Source organism: Cyanistes caeruleus, chromosome 4 (genome assembly GCF_971803275.1).
Source record: "Cyanistes caeruleus chromosome 4, bCyaCae1.hap1.1, whole genome shotgun sequence".
Classification (NCBI taxonomy): Eukaryota; Metazoa; Chordata; class Aves; order Passeriformes; family Paridae; genus Cyanistes; species Cyanistes caeruleus.
This window is the reverse complement of record NC_141704.1, coordinates 3,349,258-3,365,526: the sequence shown is the minus strand read 5'-3', so window position 1 is coordinate 3,365,526 and position 16,269 is coordinate 3,349,258. Positions and strand designations below refer to the sequence as shown.

Sequence of the window (16,269 nt, the reverse complement as noted above, 5' to 3'; positions counted from 1 at the left end):
TGGTGAGTGATGGATTCAGAGCAGGGTCCTGAGGAATGCTTCAAACTTGTTTGCTGCTCTTACTGTGGGAAAGATGAGCATTAATGCTGCTTGTGTCAAACTCAGGAGGGTGGTAGGTAGCTGTAACACAAATACTATCAGCTGTCTTGCTGCCTCCTGCATTTCAGAATCGAGAAATAAATACTTTTGTAGAGCTTATTGAGTGAACTTTAAGTTTGAATAACGTGAGTACAGCCTCCATCTCTGTACAGGTAGTAGTTCTGCTGATGTAATCCTGTGCCACTTCTGGGGAGAATGGCAAAAAATAGTAGATATGTTTCCATTTGGTCCTGTTGTTTTTAAAAGTGGAAAAATGTCTTGTGAAACCTTGAGTCCCCGTGTATGCTTTGAATTTTAGATTATTAGTTGGCTCAGAGTTAAGGAATGTTTGGCTATTGTCAAGTGAAGTCCTGACAGTAAAAGCAGTTCATGTACGTCTCTGGAAGTGCTTGTGTTGTTTTATAGCTGTACTTGTTACAGAAACAGAGGTGGACCCAGTTGAAAAATTAAAATTATTGGTGTTTTGATTTAGGGGGAAGATTATAGAAACTCTGAGCTTGGCCTATTTTAATAAGTACATGTGTTAATTTGGAGATGGATCTTATTTTGTGAGAGGAGAGTTTAAGAACAACTGTATGACTTGTTCTTGCTATAGATTGCTCGTAGTATATAAGCTGTAAATACTGTTGAAATGTAAATGTGCTGTCAGAAGCTTGTTACTGTATCTAAATGCCTGTGGGAATGGGAGACCTGATCATATCCTGTCATAGAAAAGGTTATCCTGGAGATTATTCAAGTTGTGGTAATGGCTTGTAGGCAAAACCCCTCATTTACTGAAAGCTTCTAGTATAATGAAAAGTTGGAGTGGAGAAAGTAGGTTAACTGTACCGGAACCAGGATAAGAGTCCATGGCTCAGTGCTTGGATAAATTGACTCCAGATGCTTTTGTCCGTAGGCAGTGGATCCAAACATAGCTTTGGAGTGGAAGGCAGTTAATGACCTGCTTATTGCTGCTGGAGAGTGCTACAGGAGAGCCTCCCAGGGATGCCAGCAGGTGTCCCCTCGGCATTCCGGGCGGAGGTCACGGAGCTGGCTGGAGTTTGGGATTATCCACGTGCACTTTGGTGATATCCGTAAACCTCCGAGGAGGATGCTGTGTGGGTTGTGTGTAATTCCAGCTGCGTGGCTGAGGTGTGGAGCTCTGCAGGGCAGCATCTTCCTCAAGCACAGATCCTGAGGGTAACACATTGCTGCTGTCTGCTTTGCTTTCATGGGCTCAGTTTGATAAAGGTGAACTCCAGATATTGCTGTGACCCAAATTCAATGCTCTGCTTCCAATGGAGCTGCTGTCAGTGCATCACCTCTGTACCCTGAAATCTCAATTTACACTTGGTGCAGACACAGCTCCACATTGCCTTGGCTTCCAGCTGTTTGCTGTAAGTCAGCACAGCTTTTACTGATGACCTGGAGAGTGTGAGTGCTGTCAGAACTCACTTGACTGTTCAGCTCCAGAGTGGAGTCACAGTTCATTCCTGGAAACAGGGATGTGAGTGAACAGCTCAAAACTGGCTCAGTCAGATTAGATTTTTGGGTTTGCTGCTAATTTGAAAGGAAAGTCTTACCACTAGCAGGTGTGATGGTTAAAGCACACCCCCTTGGTTATTCCTCCATTTATTCTGAATTTTCTTTCCCTGTGTGGCTGTTCATTGCTATTAAAATGCTTCAGACTTCCCTGAGTTTAATGGGCACTTACAGAGGAATTAAAGGTTAGAGCTGCATAGTGGTTATTGAGGCATCAGTTTCTCCACATCATACTCCAGTTGCTTCCTTTGCAAAACTCCATTGTGCTGCCTCTGAATCAGTCAGGAAGGTTCCTTGTGATTTACATTGTTCTCTCCAGGGCTGTTTCTGATCCCAGGTAAGGACAGGGAAACATGGGAGATGATTTCCCACTGCAGCACACACTTACTTGTGCTGTATGGAATCATATTCAGTGCTGTGATTCTTCTTCCCTCCCATCTCAAGGTTTATTTTGTGTGGCCCCAAGAAGAAAAAGGTGATCAACCCTCAAGTTGTCCTAGGTTCCTGCACCTGCTCTAATCATCCAGAACTTTCACAGGTATTGTGGTGTTTGGTTTATTTCTGCAGCATAGCAGAGCAGAGGGAGTGAGAAGAGAAATAGTTTTGGGGTTAATTATAGGGATGCCAGATGTGAGTAGGTGTGTAAGGTGTAGTCTGTCTTTGTGGAAGGGCTTCGAAGAATTCCTAACAGTAGCTTATAAAATAAGCTAAAATAATATAAAAAAGCTAAAATAATTCTAAAATCAGAGCTGATTTTACAATGTGGATTCTCTGGCTCTTTTTCAGAGAGAAGTGATACAATATCAGGGTCTCCTAATCCTGGAGCTTCACCTTGAGCTTTGGCCTCTCTCCACCCTAAAGATATCAGAGACCATAATACAAATTTTTTTCTCTCCACAGCAATTACAAGGAAGCCAGCTGGGCTTAACCCTGCTCAAACAGACTGGAGGTGGTGCAGCACCATTGGCTTTTGGATCAGGTCTGCCTGCCTTAAAGGATTGTTAAAACCTGAAAACGTTCTGAGCTTTCTGATGAAAGCTGCCAGTTCGATTAAAGGAGATTAGGTACTTTTTAATTAATATGATGGTGGGGAGGCTAGACCATAACAGTGGCTCCAGTGGTTGCAGTCATCTCCACATCCCAAATAGCAACAGATAGGTTTTACTCCCCAGTGATAGGAAAATATACTTTAAATATCCTGATTTAGTAACCAAGGGATTCAATCAATTACTCAGTGCTTCACTAAAAAGAGAAGTACTGTGGTGTGTGAACAGGGTCTGTTCATTAAAATAAAAGCTGAGGTTGAAAAGTGGGTTTTTTGTTCTTGTTTTTTTGAGGTTTTGACAAAAACTCAGCTCTTAAAAGGGGAAAATGGAGAACTACTGTGCTGCTGACTTGTTTTCCCCTCCTGTCTGCTGTGGTCATCGGGAATGCAAACTAGCAGTGGAGGGTGAATATTGCCTTCATCTCTCCCTCCTCATTCCTGTCCCCTCCTGTTGATGTTTTGATGTGCAAAACACTCTTCACTTCAGAAGCTGCTGTGCAGGGTAGTGGAAAGGAAAACAAACCCCTCATTATTAGTAGCTGTTGCCATTTGCTAAAGCTGTATTTTCTGCTGTGTCTTCCAGCACTCCCTCCTCCACAGCAGGAAATGAGGGGGTGCTGGGGAGACCTTAAACCAGAGAAAAGAGCTTAATTATACAAACAAATGTGTTCATGGGAGTCTTGGGAATTGGAGGCCCCGAACCGCACAGACCACTTTGCTGAGGGGCAGAGGGAAAGTCTGTGGGCTCATTCCCAGTTAGCTGAAGGTGACATTACCATCCTTGTGGGCTGGTGGTGTTGTACATTCAGGTGCTGAGATGCAGCATGTGTCATTTTTGGGAGTATTGAGCTTTGTTAAATGTTTGCCCTTTGAAACTGCTGTAGTTGCCCCTCTCAGGGGAGTTGGTGGCATAGACAGGACCTGGGTGGCTTGGGGTCAAACATCAGTGTTTGACCCACTGGCTGGGCACCAGACACCTGATTGGGGTGGGGTTTTGAGCTGGTTGTTGAGCTGTTGCCTCTGCTCTGATGGTGTCACTGTGGTGTGTGATGGTTTGTTTGTCTGGACTTTCAGTGTTCATTATCTTGTCCTCCATGCCCCAGTGTGGTCCCCAAAAGCTGGTTCTCCCTCCCTAGTGCTGGAAGTGTGAGTGTCCACCCCCTGTCCACAATTTGGCTTCTCTGTTCTGTTTTGGCACCCAGCTTGAAGCGTTTGCACCTCCCTAGCAATCCTGCAGGCTCTGGTGTCCGTCTGGATTCCCTTTGGTGTCTGTCCTGCAGCTGTTGTCTGGGACACCTGAGCACAGGAGAGCTGAGCTGAGAGGTGCGGACAGCCCTGGGCTGGAAAGAAGCATCCATGGGGTGATGAAAGCTGTGAACTGCTCATGTGTTTCAATAGGCAGGTCAAATACTGCTTCTGTGCTGAGCCCATGGTGGTTACAGGCATCTTCCCTGGACTCTTGTGATTCTCCTTCCCTCCCCTTTTCTTTATGGATGATCTTTGTTCAGCCTGGAGTGTTAATTTTCTTCCTTGGCATAAATCATCTTTGATGATTTCTGGGTTGGTGTGTGAGCCCCATGCTGTACATAAATGAATGAGTGACACGAGGAATAACTACAAATGTAGTTATGTTGTATGTAATGTACATAAGGAGAGAATGTATTTTGTTCATTTTTTTCTTAATAAAAAAGTATATGCTAGCAAGGGTGTTGATTTAAGATCTGTTTATTCTCACATTGTTTCGGAGAGTGGAAAAATGCCTGTGAAGGTCTTTTAGTGCTGGAGAAATTGTGAAACTAGCGGTGCATTATGTCTGGCCCTGTTTCCTGACGTCACTGATAAGCTCAGTCAGTATCCCATAAATCCAGCATATTCACAACATTCACAGGAACTTTTTCTGGGGAAGAACACAGAGTTAGAACACAGGCTGTGCCAAACAGCTGATTTTTAATATCTGACTTCAACCAAATTCCTTTTTTTTTTTTTTTTTTTTCCCTTTACATAAGCAGAAACTTAACCTGGAACAAAATGTTTTATTTTGGGCACTTGAAGGCCAGTGGAGTTGCTGATCTGCCCACGCTGCTGCTGCCCCTGTGCTGCCCTTGGGTGATGCCTCTCCTGCTCCATGGATGAGAGGTTTGATTCCCTCCTCCACAGCCTGGCCTGAGTGCAAGGAGGGGCTGCAGACCTGAGTGAGTTAGGATGAAATGCGGAAATAAATAAGGGTGAAATGCAGAAAAAAGGATGAAATGCAGGAATCAGGGTGAGCTGCCTTTCCCTCTGACAGCTTTGAAGGCACCAGGAGCAAAAATAAGTGTTTAGGCTCTGGTGCCCTCACATCACCCCAGCTGCCCACCCCTGAGTCCTCTGGTTTTTAAATTTAATAGGTTTTCCACCACTATAATACTTCCTTCTGCTTTGGAAAAATCAGGCTCTTCTGTAGCTGGCTACCTTGAATGTCTGGATTGGTTTTGTTCCAGCTGATCCAGTATTTTCCCATCTCCAGAGCAGGAAGTTGTGGCCCTGGAACTTGTCCTCTGCCCTGCCCACCTCCTCCTCACTCATCCAAAGACACGAGTCGTTTAAGTAAGAATGTTTATTGACAGAAATACATGATGCTCTCAAAATATATTTGTAGGAAAATGCAAGAATAATCTCTTACAATCCAGTTCCTCAGTAAATTCCAGTGTAAATCAGACTCCTGTCCCCATGAGAGATGCTGCTACACAGTATGTAAGAGCCCTACTACATGTGCAAGGTTCAACAGGTAACCACCTGGGGAATTAGGTTTTCCTTCTCCAGTCCCTCATGGATTCTGACCTGTGTGTCTTCTGTAGGCAGCAGTCACAGTATCAACCTCATCAGCTGGGTCATGGCACTGTGAGCGGGAGATAAAATGCTCCTAAAGTATTTACACGTTTCCTCGTGAATCTGAAAATAGAAAAGTCTCTTGCAAGGACATCTGAGCTGCTCGTAAAGCTCTCGCCGAAAGGTAAGAGCAGGAATCTCTTTGTACAATGTGTGGGATGTTAAAGCTGTTTTGGGGGAGAGAAGAGGAGTGCAGGGAAGGGAGGAGGGGCAGGGAGGAAGGAAATGCCTCGGTAATTTTTTTTTTTTTTTTTTAATTCTTTTTGGTCTAACAATTATGGCTACAGTCTACAAAGGGAAGGGTTAAGGCCAAAGATGCTCATTGCTGCATTTCCTACCTGATTTTTTTTTTTTTCCAAAAAAAGAATGTTCTCAACATTAAAAAAAAAAAAAAGAAAAAAGTACTGTTTTCTTTTCCTGTGGAAATAGTTCTTTTAAATAGGGGAAGGAAAATCTACTATAAAATATTAGTGGTTTAAAAATATGGTGTCTGGAAAAATAAATAAATGTACAATTCCTATTCAAATATAAATCACTATAAGCACTTGCTGAGCAGTTAATATTCTCACTGGTCTCTGCTCGGAAAGATTTAAGGTTACTTGATCTCAAGCCTCTGTAGGGTTTTCTTGGAAAGTCTTTGGACCTGACTCATTAAAGCACTTTGGCATCTCTTTGCTGGGAAGGGGGAATCTTTAGGCACATGCCAAAACCGCCTGGAGATGCCCTGCCAGGGGTGTCCTTGTGGCAGCTCCAGCCCCGGTGGCCACAGCGTCGCTGCTGCTCTGTGTTCTCACTGTGTTTGTTTTCTGGGAAGGACAGAAATGTGAGGTCATGGACCTGCTGCTTGTCTGTCAGGGCAGCTGGGAGGCCACAATGCTCACAAGAGTAATTGTGGATGCCTAGTCCCGTTCTGAGACTCGTGTCCACGTTAAAAAGCTGAACTTGAACAGGGACAAAGCCGTGGCAAAAAGTTATCTGGGCAAGAGGTGTTTTTCTGCTTCATGTCAAATTTTAATCCCCTATCAGGCTGGCCTTTAGCTTTTTCTTTCTTTTTTTTTTTGCTTTTTTCTTATTTTTAAGATTTTTAATTTTTTTTTTATAATTTATTTTGTTATTTCCCCTCCCCTCCAAAATTACTTCCCCATAGTGCAGTGCCCAGGTAAGTGAAGTGTGCGGAATACATTGCTAATGAGTAGCAGGAATATTTACATACAAAAATATAAAGGTTTGAACACTTCAGACTCTGCCCTTCAGTGCAGGACAGAAGGGGGAAGAGCCACTTGTATCTTCTGCCAGTGCCTGTCCTGGGGCTGAGCGAAACACCCCGATCCCCTCCTTCCTGAGAACTCCCAACTCCACCAGGGTTTCTCCAAGCTTCCCATTGCTTGGCTCTGCTTTTCCCCTCGTTCAGGGCAGCTGTGGGAGCAGATCCCAGTTGGGTTGGCTTGGTGGCAGAGCCCAAAGGAAATCTCCCCGTCGTGCCTTGGTTTATAGCAAGCAGAGGAGAAGGGCCATGTTTGGGCATCGCTCTTATCTGCAGCTCCTCTGGCTTGCAGAGGGTTTGGGACAAGCACCATCCTCACGTTGGGAGAGGGACTCAGCCACGTGACCTTCAGGGCCTCATGTCCTGGAGGATGGACCCCAGCAGGAGGACAAGGATGATCCCTGCCTGTGCCAGAGCTGCTTCACCAGAGCAAAGGCATAAAACTCTCCCCAACCTTTTAGAGCTATTTAGGGGATGTGGTGGGGAGTCAAAATCCCAGAAATGGCCTCAGTCCAGCCATGTTTTTCTTCTCCCCTTTAAAGGCTTCAGCAAAGGGAGACCTGGGTGGCAGACCAAGGGCTGCAGGAGAAAGCTCAGTCCCAGCTTCACTGCTGAGCTGGAAGTTGCTTTGCAGGTCTTTGTTATTTTAGTGGCTTGTGAAGAAGAGTTTAAGAACATGGGCTGAGCTTTTAAACCTCGAGGGAATGAAACACCAAGGGCCACCTGAATGCCACCAAGCTCCCTGGGTCACGTTCTGCTGCTCTTTTACCTCTTCTGCTGCTCACACAGGAAAATGTGCCCTCAAAAATCACAAACTGTCGTGGTGCGTGTGTCCCACAGTCCTGTGGAGGATGGATGAGGGCTGTGAGATGCTGCTGTGTAACTCCTGGAAGGCAAGTGATCCTTCTGTGGGGAAATGCAGCACCAGAGCTGAGCTCCTGCACCACAAAACCCCCAACATCACACCTGGGCTAGAGACCAGGCATTGCTCTTGCTCTCCACACCCTTCCTAAGAGGGATGAACTCCAGGAATTCCTCCTTTTCCTCTCCCTCCATCTCATCCTTTCAAAACAAGAAGATGCTGCACCTCTCCCAGTCTCCACATGGGTGCAGGATCTGTTCCACAGCCCTTGGCAGCGGGGCTGAGCATCACTTGGCACTGCTGCATCCCTGCCATCCCGCTGGGTCCAGATGCATCCATTTGCCTGTGGCACAACGAGGGCCTCTTGTGCGTTTTAGCTCTGAGGAGTGGATGGAAACCAGATTAAAAAGGAACAGGCTGTTCCAGCTTTTTTCATTTACTATCTGGGTGTCAGGGAGGGCAGGGTGATGACTAAACAGCGTGGGCCAGAGGATTTGTCAAGCTGTTAATTGCCAGGTGCTGCTTTGCTGTCAGACACTCTCCATCTCCCATCCTATTTACTTTATTTCTCTTGATTTTTGAGTCGCTCAGTAGCTGGAGGATGCAGCTGGTGTGGTCAGATGTGGGATGGGAGGGGACATGCTTGGAGGAGACACCAGCAGCTCTTCAGGAGCAAAGCCACCCTGTTTGCCCATGGCTGGTCAGGTCTGGCTTGGGAGGTGGATGGGGGATGGAGGATGCTTAGCCAGATGTGGCCACCAAAGTGGCTTGTGTTGATGTGCCCCAGAGGTGTCTTCTCATGTCCTTTCCTCTTCCATCCTGTACCCCATGTGGTGGCACAAGGGGCCATGATTAGTTTATTAAGGGATTTTCTTCTTTTTGGGGGGAATTTTGCCTTATTTTGGAGCTCTGTGTGCGTGTGTTTAGGATTTATGGGATTTTTTTTGGGGGGGTGGTTGTTCTTTTCTTGATCAAGTTCTGCATCCTATAAATGCGTGTCCTCCTCTTCCTCCAGGTCCTCCTTCATGAGGGTGTCCAGAGGAACAATCCAGCTGTCCCCCAGCTCACCGTTGAGGTTCACCTTCTTCTCCTGCATTTCGGAGGAGGTCTCCATCACCTCCAGCGTGGGGTTGTCATGGTAGCCGTTCTCCATGGTCTGCATCTCCTCGGTCAGGCGCTGCTATGAGGAAAGAAAACCATAAACCCCACTGAGCAACACCTTAGCCATGCTGTGAGTGTCACCTCAGGGCTGTCACCTCCCAGCCAGTTGTGACAGCTGCCCTGTATAGAGACTTTTATGTTGAGGTTGAGGCAGGGGGAGCAAGGGGATAGCATGGAGCTGGCAAGAGGAAGACTCTGCTGATGATGGGAAGGAGGAAAGAACAGCCAGAGATGTGGAAAACCTCCAGGAGCAGCTGCCAGCTTCAGTTTGTTCCACCCAGGACCTTGGGAAGAGGTTGAGCACCACTGCATCCCAACTCCTGCCTCCCTACCTCAAATCTGCTCTTCCCCTCCCCTTTCTCTCCATCTCTGTCCTTTTTTAGTTGCTTTATTATTCTTTACTCAGGGGCAGCTCCCACCTGCCAGATCTTGAGTGTTATCCCTCCTCATTCTGGAACTCTCAGTGGAAACCAGGCAGGGAAAGATGGAATCAGAAATTTTATCACCCTGGTCTTTTGGTGTAATATGCTTCAGGCTCCAACTCAGCCCTTCACCTCTTGGCAGAACCCTAGCCCATCCTAATTTTGCATCCACTTGGGCTCCTGCATCCCCATCCTTCCCTAGAGGGACTGAGTGGGGAACTGCAGTCCTTGCTCAGCCCTTTTTGAGAAGCACAGGGCTCTCAGTGGGTCCTTCATCCCTATCCTTCCCTGGAAGGATTCGGTGGGGAACTGCAGTCTTTGCTCAGCCCTTTTTGGGGAGCCCTGTTAAAAATCTGCCTGGATTCACAGCTTGCTCTATTACAGTGCTCCCAGTAAATGGCAGGAGACAGGCATGGGAGGGAATCCATGGAGAAGGAGAGGGATGGAGAAGCAAAACCGCAGGGCTTGGTGCTGGCAGAGGGGGTACAAAGGCGCTGCTGGGAGTCCCCTGTGTCACTCGTGGCAGGGTGGGGATCGTGGGATGCTCCCAAGCAGAGGACACACCTGGGCTCTCCCAAGGGCTGCTTCCCTCTGGGACTGCTGCTCTCCCACCATGGCAAGGCACCCTCCAGCCATGCAGCGAGGGGAAAGGGGCTGTAAAGCTGGGCTTTAGTCCTGTTAAAAGCTACTGGGCCCTACCAAGCGCCGGAGGTGAGAGCTGGGGGTGTTACGGATGCGGCGCCCGCCCCTCCGATCCCTGTGTTGGAACTCACATTAAAGATCAGGGCCACATGTCCATCATCAAACCCGGGGACATCAGGGTGGATGTTCTGGGTATTTCCAAGATAAAACAACAGGGAGGGAGAGGGGGGGCGAGGAGGATTGGAGGGAAAAAAAATAAAATAGAAAAAAAAAAAAACAAACTTTCAAGTCATTTTTGGAAACAAAACAGAAGAAGAACAAAAGAAACCACCCAAAAACAAAGCCAGGAAGGAGGAATGTGTTTGGTTTTTGGAAATGGCATCCCTTGCTTACTTTTGCTATTTTTCCCTATGTCTGGTGGGAATTTACCTCTGGAACATCCAAGTTGGACTAATACCTATTCCTCTGCACCAGGTTATTTTAGTTTGACATGTTCCCATCGCTAAAAATACCCTATTCCTACCCATTTTCTGAACAACATGGGGCGTGTTATGTTGTTATCCATCCCTGGTGGGATGTTTTTCACCCCAGCTAGGGAGGTTTCATGTAAGGGATGATGAAACCCTGGAAGATCCAAGGGGATCACCACAATGCAGGTCAAATATTTATTGAGGTCTTGCCTCTTCCCCTATTTCTTCCCAAAAAAATCAAACCTGATAAGTACAAACAAGTCTGACAGGGGCATTTGTTTGCTCTTCCTCCCTCCTGTGTTCACCTACCTTGCACTGCAAATATTTAAAACTTTATCCCTCATTTTCCCATGGGGCAGAGGTTGGGATTGCTGAGAAAGGATGAGCTGGTGCAGGGGAAAATGACTTCAAGTAGGAGTGAAATAGGTTTGCTTCTCTATCAGGGGATGGTTTACCCTGATTGCATAATCTGATTTCATATTTATTTTCCTTTTCTGCTTCTTGTCCTAGAGCTAAATCCTCAAGATCAGCAGCTGGGACCAGTGCAAACCTCAGTGCCCCCAGGTGTGGGAATGGCCAGTCCTTGCTGGGGGATGCTACACTAAAATCACCTAGGATTGCTTCCTGAGATAAAAATCACATTATTTTCTCTTTCTGTGTTGGTTCTTCCTTAAATCCTGCTGCTGATGCTACTCTGAAATTTGGCCCTGGCCCAGCTCTTGCAAAGGCTGAGCCCTGCGGTGTCGATGCCCCTCCTGCTGACACTCCTTCTTCCCTGCACTCAGCCTGGAGCTCCCTGGCACCCAACCCAACTCCACTACTTGTAAAAGTATTTCAAGAAAATGTTTGAGGGGTACAGCTTGTGTTTTGGAATGGAGTTTCAGACTGAGAAATCTTTTCTTCTCAAAATTTTGACCTGGGGTGGTGCCCACTGAGCAAGCCAGGATGTCTCCACCAGCAGAGACAGCAACACCGGTGATCCTCATCTCCCGAAGATGCCTCTGGGATGGAAAAGGTCTTGGGATACCTGTCCCACCCTCCTGCCACTTTACCTGGTCCTTCTTTTGGGAGAAGCGCTGGTGGCAGCCGTAGATGGCCGCGACGAGCAGCAGGGACCCGGCCAGGGTGATGATGGTGATGATCAGGGGGGTGCTGAACTCGTCGTTGATGGTCATGTCCTCCACCATTTTGTCAGAGGTGATGTTGACGATGCCGAGCTGCCACAGGAGGGACAGGTCAGGCTCTGTGCCACCCACCATTGGGGGACACCCATGGGGCAGCTGTGCCATGATCAGGGACCCACTTACCTCCTCTAACTTGTCCTTCTTCTCCTTCAGCTCCTTGAGGACTTCTTCAGAGTCCAAGGGATCTGGGGGAAGAAAAAGGCTTCAGTGAGCACAAGGTGTGGAGGTGGGGACAGGTTGTGCCACCATCCCCTGGTCAGAGGGGTGACTCAGTTTCTGGAGAAGGTGGATGAAGATGTGTAGGGGTGAAGCCAACCCTTGTAGGGGCTTCACAGCCAGACACGGAGCCAGGATCCCTTCTGGAATGGGGACAGCCCCAGAGCCCCCAGGCCCCACCAGCCATCTCCAGTGGGTGATTTACGAGCAAGCCCAGTGAGGGGCTGTACCTGGCTCCTCAAGGAGCAGTCCCCAGTGCTGGGTGCCTTCCCTGAGGTTGGATGTGGAGTCTGGATCACCCACCCAACCACTGCTCGGTGATGAGTAAGAGCAGGATGGAGCTCAGTCTTTCCTCCTCCTCATTCTAGGGCAGCAGGATGTCTCCACCTCCCAGGCACCTTGATCCTAAAGCAATGTTTGGGCACACCCAGGCTGAGCTGGGTATCCCAGCAGGGCTCTGACACGGGCAGGAAGCTCCTCTCTGTTTTCTTTGGGGAAGGATTTGAACTGGGCACCCAGTTTTAAGCACCTGTGAGCAATTCTTCCTCCTGGAGTCTGGTAAATGCCTTGACTCAGCATGGCAGAGGAATCTGGTGTATTCCTTGGGGCACAAAGCTCATTTCTGGGCTCACTGTAGCTCTCCCAAACCACTGGGATGGGGCAGCCGTGGGAACAGAGCCCTTTGGCCAAGCTCTAGTAGACCTGAGGGCTCTGCCAAGCCTCCACCTCCAGGGTCCCCAGTGCCACCCTGTCCCAGTGCAGCAGAAGGGTGGGATCATACTCACGGTGCAGGACCACCCACACAGCCCAGTGGTGGGAGCGGGGCTTGCAGGCCATCAGTGTCACCGTGCACCAGTCCCTGCTGGCGTCAAACACGTGCTGGGCCGTGGAGCAGAAGCTCTCAAAGAAGGAGTTGTTTTTGCTGGCAGTCCTCCACTCATCCTGCAGTAACAGCGAGGGTCAGCACTGCTCCCCCATGCAGGGACTGCCCAGGAACATCCCACCCCATTGTCAGGGGTGCAGGGTGTCCCATCCTTATAGAATGACCCCTTTGAGACTGGATGTGCCTCTCTGTGCCATGGTTTGGTTGACAAGGTGGTGTTGGGTCATAGGTTGGACTCGGTGATCTCAGGGGTCTTTTCCAACCAAATGCATTCTGTGATCTTCCCTCATCCCTGTGCACTGCCCGGCTGCCGCCGGCCCTCCCAGGGAACAGGAAAGGTTTAAAAGTAGTTTCTTTACAAGAAGCCGAGCTCTTGGCTGCTGTTCCTCACCGGGGCCCTGCACCAGCCTTATCTGTGAGCTGCAGCTTTTGGTCTTCCAGGAATAGCAGGTCCCTGAGGGAAGTGGGGCGGGGGGGGCTGGGGAGGCCAGGGGGCCACAGCAGGATCAGGGCAGGGCTGTGCAGCCCCACAGTTCCCCCACGGGCATCTCCAGCCTTTCCACCTCCTGTCCCCACCAACACAGGTCCCTGGCCTGCTTAAAACTTCCCCACAGCTCTGCAGGGAAGAGCAAGAGAGCATGCCTTGCTTTTGGATAGAATCACAGAACGAATCACAGAGTGATTTGGGTTAGAAGGGACCCAAAACATCATCCAGTTCCACTCCCTGCCATGGGCAGGGACAACTTCCCTAAACCAGATCGCTCTAAGTCGTATCCAACCTGCCCTTAAACAGTTCCAGGGATGGGAAAGCCACAGCTTCTCTGGGCAAACCAAAGCATCCCTGGAAAGGTGGGAGAGGGGTGGATGGAGCCCATGTTCCCTCTGTGGTGTTCCTGGGGCTTTTTGCTCAATGCTTTGTAGCATCTGGGAGCTCACTAAGGTAGAGGAGATCACCCTCCTGCCCACACAGATCCTGACGTGTGGATGTGGGGGACATGGGTTAGTGCTGGATTTGATATTGCTGGGTTAATGGTTGAACCTGATGATCTTAGCAGGCTTTTCCATCCTAAATCATTCCATGATTCTATGCACAGACCTGGTCCTCACAGGTGCTATATGAGAGGTGCTATATGCTTTTCCATCCTAAATCATTCCATGATTCTATGCACAGACCTGGTCCTCACAGGTGCTATATGAGAGGTGCTATATGCTTTTCCATCCTAAATCATTCCATGATTCTATGCACAGACCTGGTCCTCACAGGTGCTATATGAGAGGTGCTGTATATACAGTTCCTGCGTGCACTTCTTTCCTGTGCAGGTGATCCTGTGTAGAAGCCCTTAATCCCTGCTGAAACGAGGTGCCTGGCTGGGAAAGGCTCTGCTCCTGCCTGTACATCACCCAAACCTTCCCCTCCCATCCCAGCACCACCGGTGGCTGGCAGCACCCCTCTTGCTGCATTGTAGGGATGGGAGCTGCCCAGCTCAGGGACGCACTTCATCTCACCCCATCTTATCTAAATATTTGGGAAGCAGCATTGGAGACAGGATGCACTTGCCGGGGCGGAAGGCTGGCCCCGGATACAGTGCGAGGGTGAGCTCAGCATCGTGGAGCCCTGGCTGTCCCTGGGAATGGCCACTGTCCCTCGCCTGTCCTTTCGCTTTGCAGCGGGACAGCTTCCCCGGGGCCCCTCTGCGGGGTTCTACATCCCTGGGAAAAGAGCTGGGTGGGAAATCGGCCCCAGCCCGAGGGCAGCATTCCCTGGAAAGCTGCTTCCCAGCAGGACAGGCAGGAGGGGGCTGTAGCCTGGTGGTGGCGGTGGTTTTATCACGTCTGGACGCTGGGTTGTGCTCCTACGCTTGGAATGTCCTGTGATTTGCCTGTCCCTGTCTGTGCAGCACTTTCTGCTTGGCAGGGAAAGGGAAAGCCTGTCTCCCTGCATCCTCCTTCCCCTGCTTTTGCCGCAGCTCGGCTTTCCCCCAGACCTCAATAACCTGTTTCTTCCCCCACCACCCCAAGGTGGGGGGAAAGACCCCTATTTTGGGTGGGGAGGGAAATGGGATGCGAGGCTAAAACCTCGCTGAGACCACTTCAGTGGTAGCTGGTGAGCAGTGCCTAAAGCCCTTCGGAGGGTGAGCTGGAGGGATTGGCCCTTTCCAGGGCTGGAGAGGGGCAGGGTGAGGCCGCTGGGCCGGCAGGGATGCCCCTGGCAGCTCCCCCTGCTCGCATTCCTTGGCCGGAGTTGACAGGCGCTGCCGAGCAGCTCGGATCCGGTTCCCACACTGGCGGGGACCTAAAACCAACATCCCCGAATGAGGTAACAGCACTTGAGTCAACAAACCACCCCCGCCAGCTGCACGGGGTGAGGGGGCACCGCGACCCTGCTCGGTGAGGGAGTCCCTGTGTCTGCTCCGGGGACTGTCCTGTGTCCCCGGACCCGTGGGTGTCACACAGCAATTCCAGTGGGTTCGAGTGGACCTGCTGTGGTTTTTGCATCCCCCATTGCAGCAGATTCTGGTACTCCCCAGCATCCACTGACCCGGCTCCTTGGGCACACCCCCCAGGTGGGGGACACGGTGGAGGAGGAACCCCAGGGAGATGGACACGGGGTTGTGTGGCTGAATCACAGCTCAGGCTACACCAACCACCTCTGTCATCATCACTTCTTGCTTCACCTAACTCATTTTGGGGTTAGGATGAGGAGCATTCATGCATCCATCATCCATGCATCCATCCATCATCCATGCATCCATCCATCCATCCACCCATCATCCATCCATGCATCCATCCATGCATCCATCCATCCATCCACCCATCATCCATCCATGCATCCATCCATGCATCCATGCATCCCTGCATCCATCCATGCATCCATCCATCATCCATTCATCCATCCATCATCCATCCATCCATCCATCCATCCATCCATCCATCCCTTCCAAGACAGGGAAAACACAACTGAAAATACATTTGTGAGCCAGACCTTGGAAGAAGTCAGCTGATAGAATGTGAGGCATTGAGCTAATAAGACTTATTAAAACACTCATTAAGATCCTGCTGTAATCAAAGGAATGAGAAGAAGCAGGTGGGGGGACATGGACCAAACTGTTCAGCATTGTTTAAAGCATCACCTGAAGAGGAAAGATGCAGGGCACCAACCAGCCTCTGAAACACCTATTTGGTGTTTTTGGACACCAAATGGTACCAGTTGTATATTTGGCTTTTTTTGAAGGATTTATAATTCAAGTTCCTGGTTTTCTGGAGAATCTGAGGTGTGGTGGGGTGAAAGGTCTGCAGTTCCTGGGTTCAGTCCCAGCTGTTTGCTGGGGTCCCCCCATCACTGGTGCTGCCCCACCAGCCCAGTGCGAATGGGGCGGGTGGCTCTGCAGTGTCCCCTGCCTTGTGTCATCCAGACACGTCCCCCACCACTGGTCCCCCCACACTGCCCTGGCTTCTTGCTGGATCTGAATTTTTAGTACAATGCCACCCTGACTCTGGCTTGTTCTCGGAGCAGGATCAGAGCTGTTTCTGGAACACTTCTCCTTATAGCACACACTTTCCTGTTTTCCCACGGGTTGTGAAATGCAAAGGATTTTTTCACTTTGCTGTCAGGATTTGGCTACAGACGTGTT

At 49.4% G+C, this 16,269-nt stretch overlaps 2 protein-coding genes across 8 annotated transcripts in view; one reads left to right on the top strand and one right to left on the bottom strand.

Moving 5' to 3' along the window:
- The window catches only part of MKLN1 (muskelin 1), a 108,748-nt gene extending 97,743 nt beyond the window's left edge, over positions 1 to 11,005 (top strand). Inside the window, exons 17-22 of one of the 4 annotated variants that reach the window (XR_015286046.1) lie at positions 2,065 to 2,158; positions 2,521 to 2,684; positions 4,675 to 4,857; positions 5,503 to 5,657; positions 8,675 to 8,890; positions 10,865 to 11,005. Coding sequence is in view for 2 of the 4 variants with exons in the window: in XM_086886388.1 (XP_086742514.1) it covers positions 2,065 to 2,139 (75 nt within the window). In the remaining 2 variants the exon portion in view is untranslated. Of the gene's footprint in view, positions 1 to 2,064; positions 2,159 to 2,406; positions 2,933 to 4,674; positions 4,858 to 5,502; positions 5,658 to 8,674; positions 8,891 to 10,864 lie in introns of those variants that run through there. The other 3 variants (XR_015286047.1, XM_086886388.1, XM_086886387.1) reach the window with 3 other exon arrangements.
- PODXL (podocalyxin like) overlaps positions 8,528 to 16,269 on the bottom strand; it is a 41,787-nt gene continuing 34,045 nt past the window's right edge. The window contains exons 5-9 of one of the 4 annotated variants that reach the window (XM_086886397.1): positions 12,540 to 12,696; positions 11,662 to 11,723; positions 11,407 to 11,571; positions 10,016 to 10,072; positions 8,528 to 8,836 (exon numbers count right to left, since the gene is read on the bottom strand). In XM_086886397.1, the coding sequence (XP_086742523.1) occupies positions 8,645 to 8,836; positions 10,016 to 10,072; positions 11,407 to 11,571; positions 11,662 to 11,723; positions 12,540 to 12,696 (633 nt within the window). In that variant the 3' untranslated portion in view covers positions 8,528 to 8,644. Of the gene's footprint in view, positions 8,840 to 10,015; positions 10,073 to 11,406; positions 11,572 to 11,661; positions 11,724 to 12,539; positions 12,697 to 16,269 lie in introns of all 4 variants that reach the window. The other 3 variants (XM_023918810.2, XM_086886399.1, XM_086886398.1) reach the window with 3 other exon arrangements.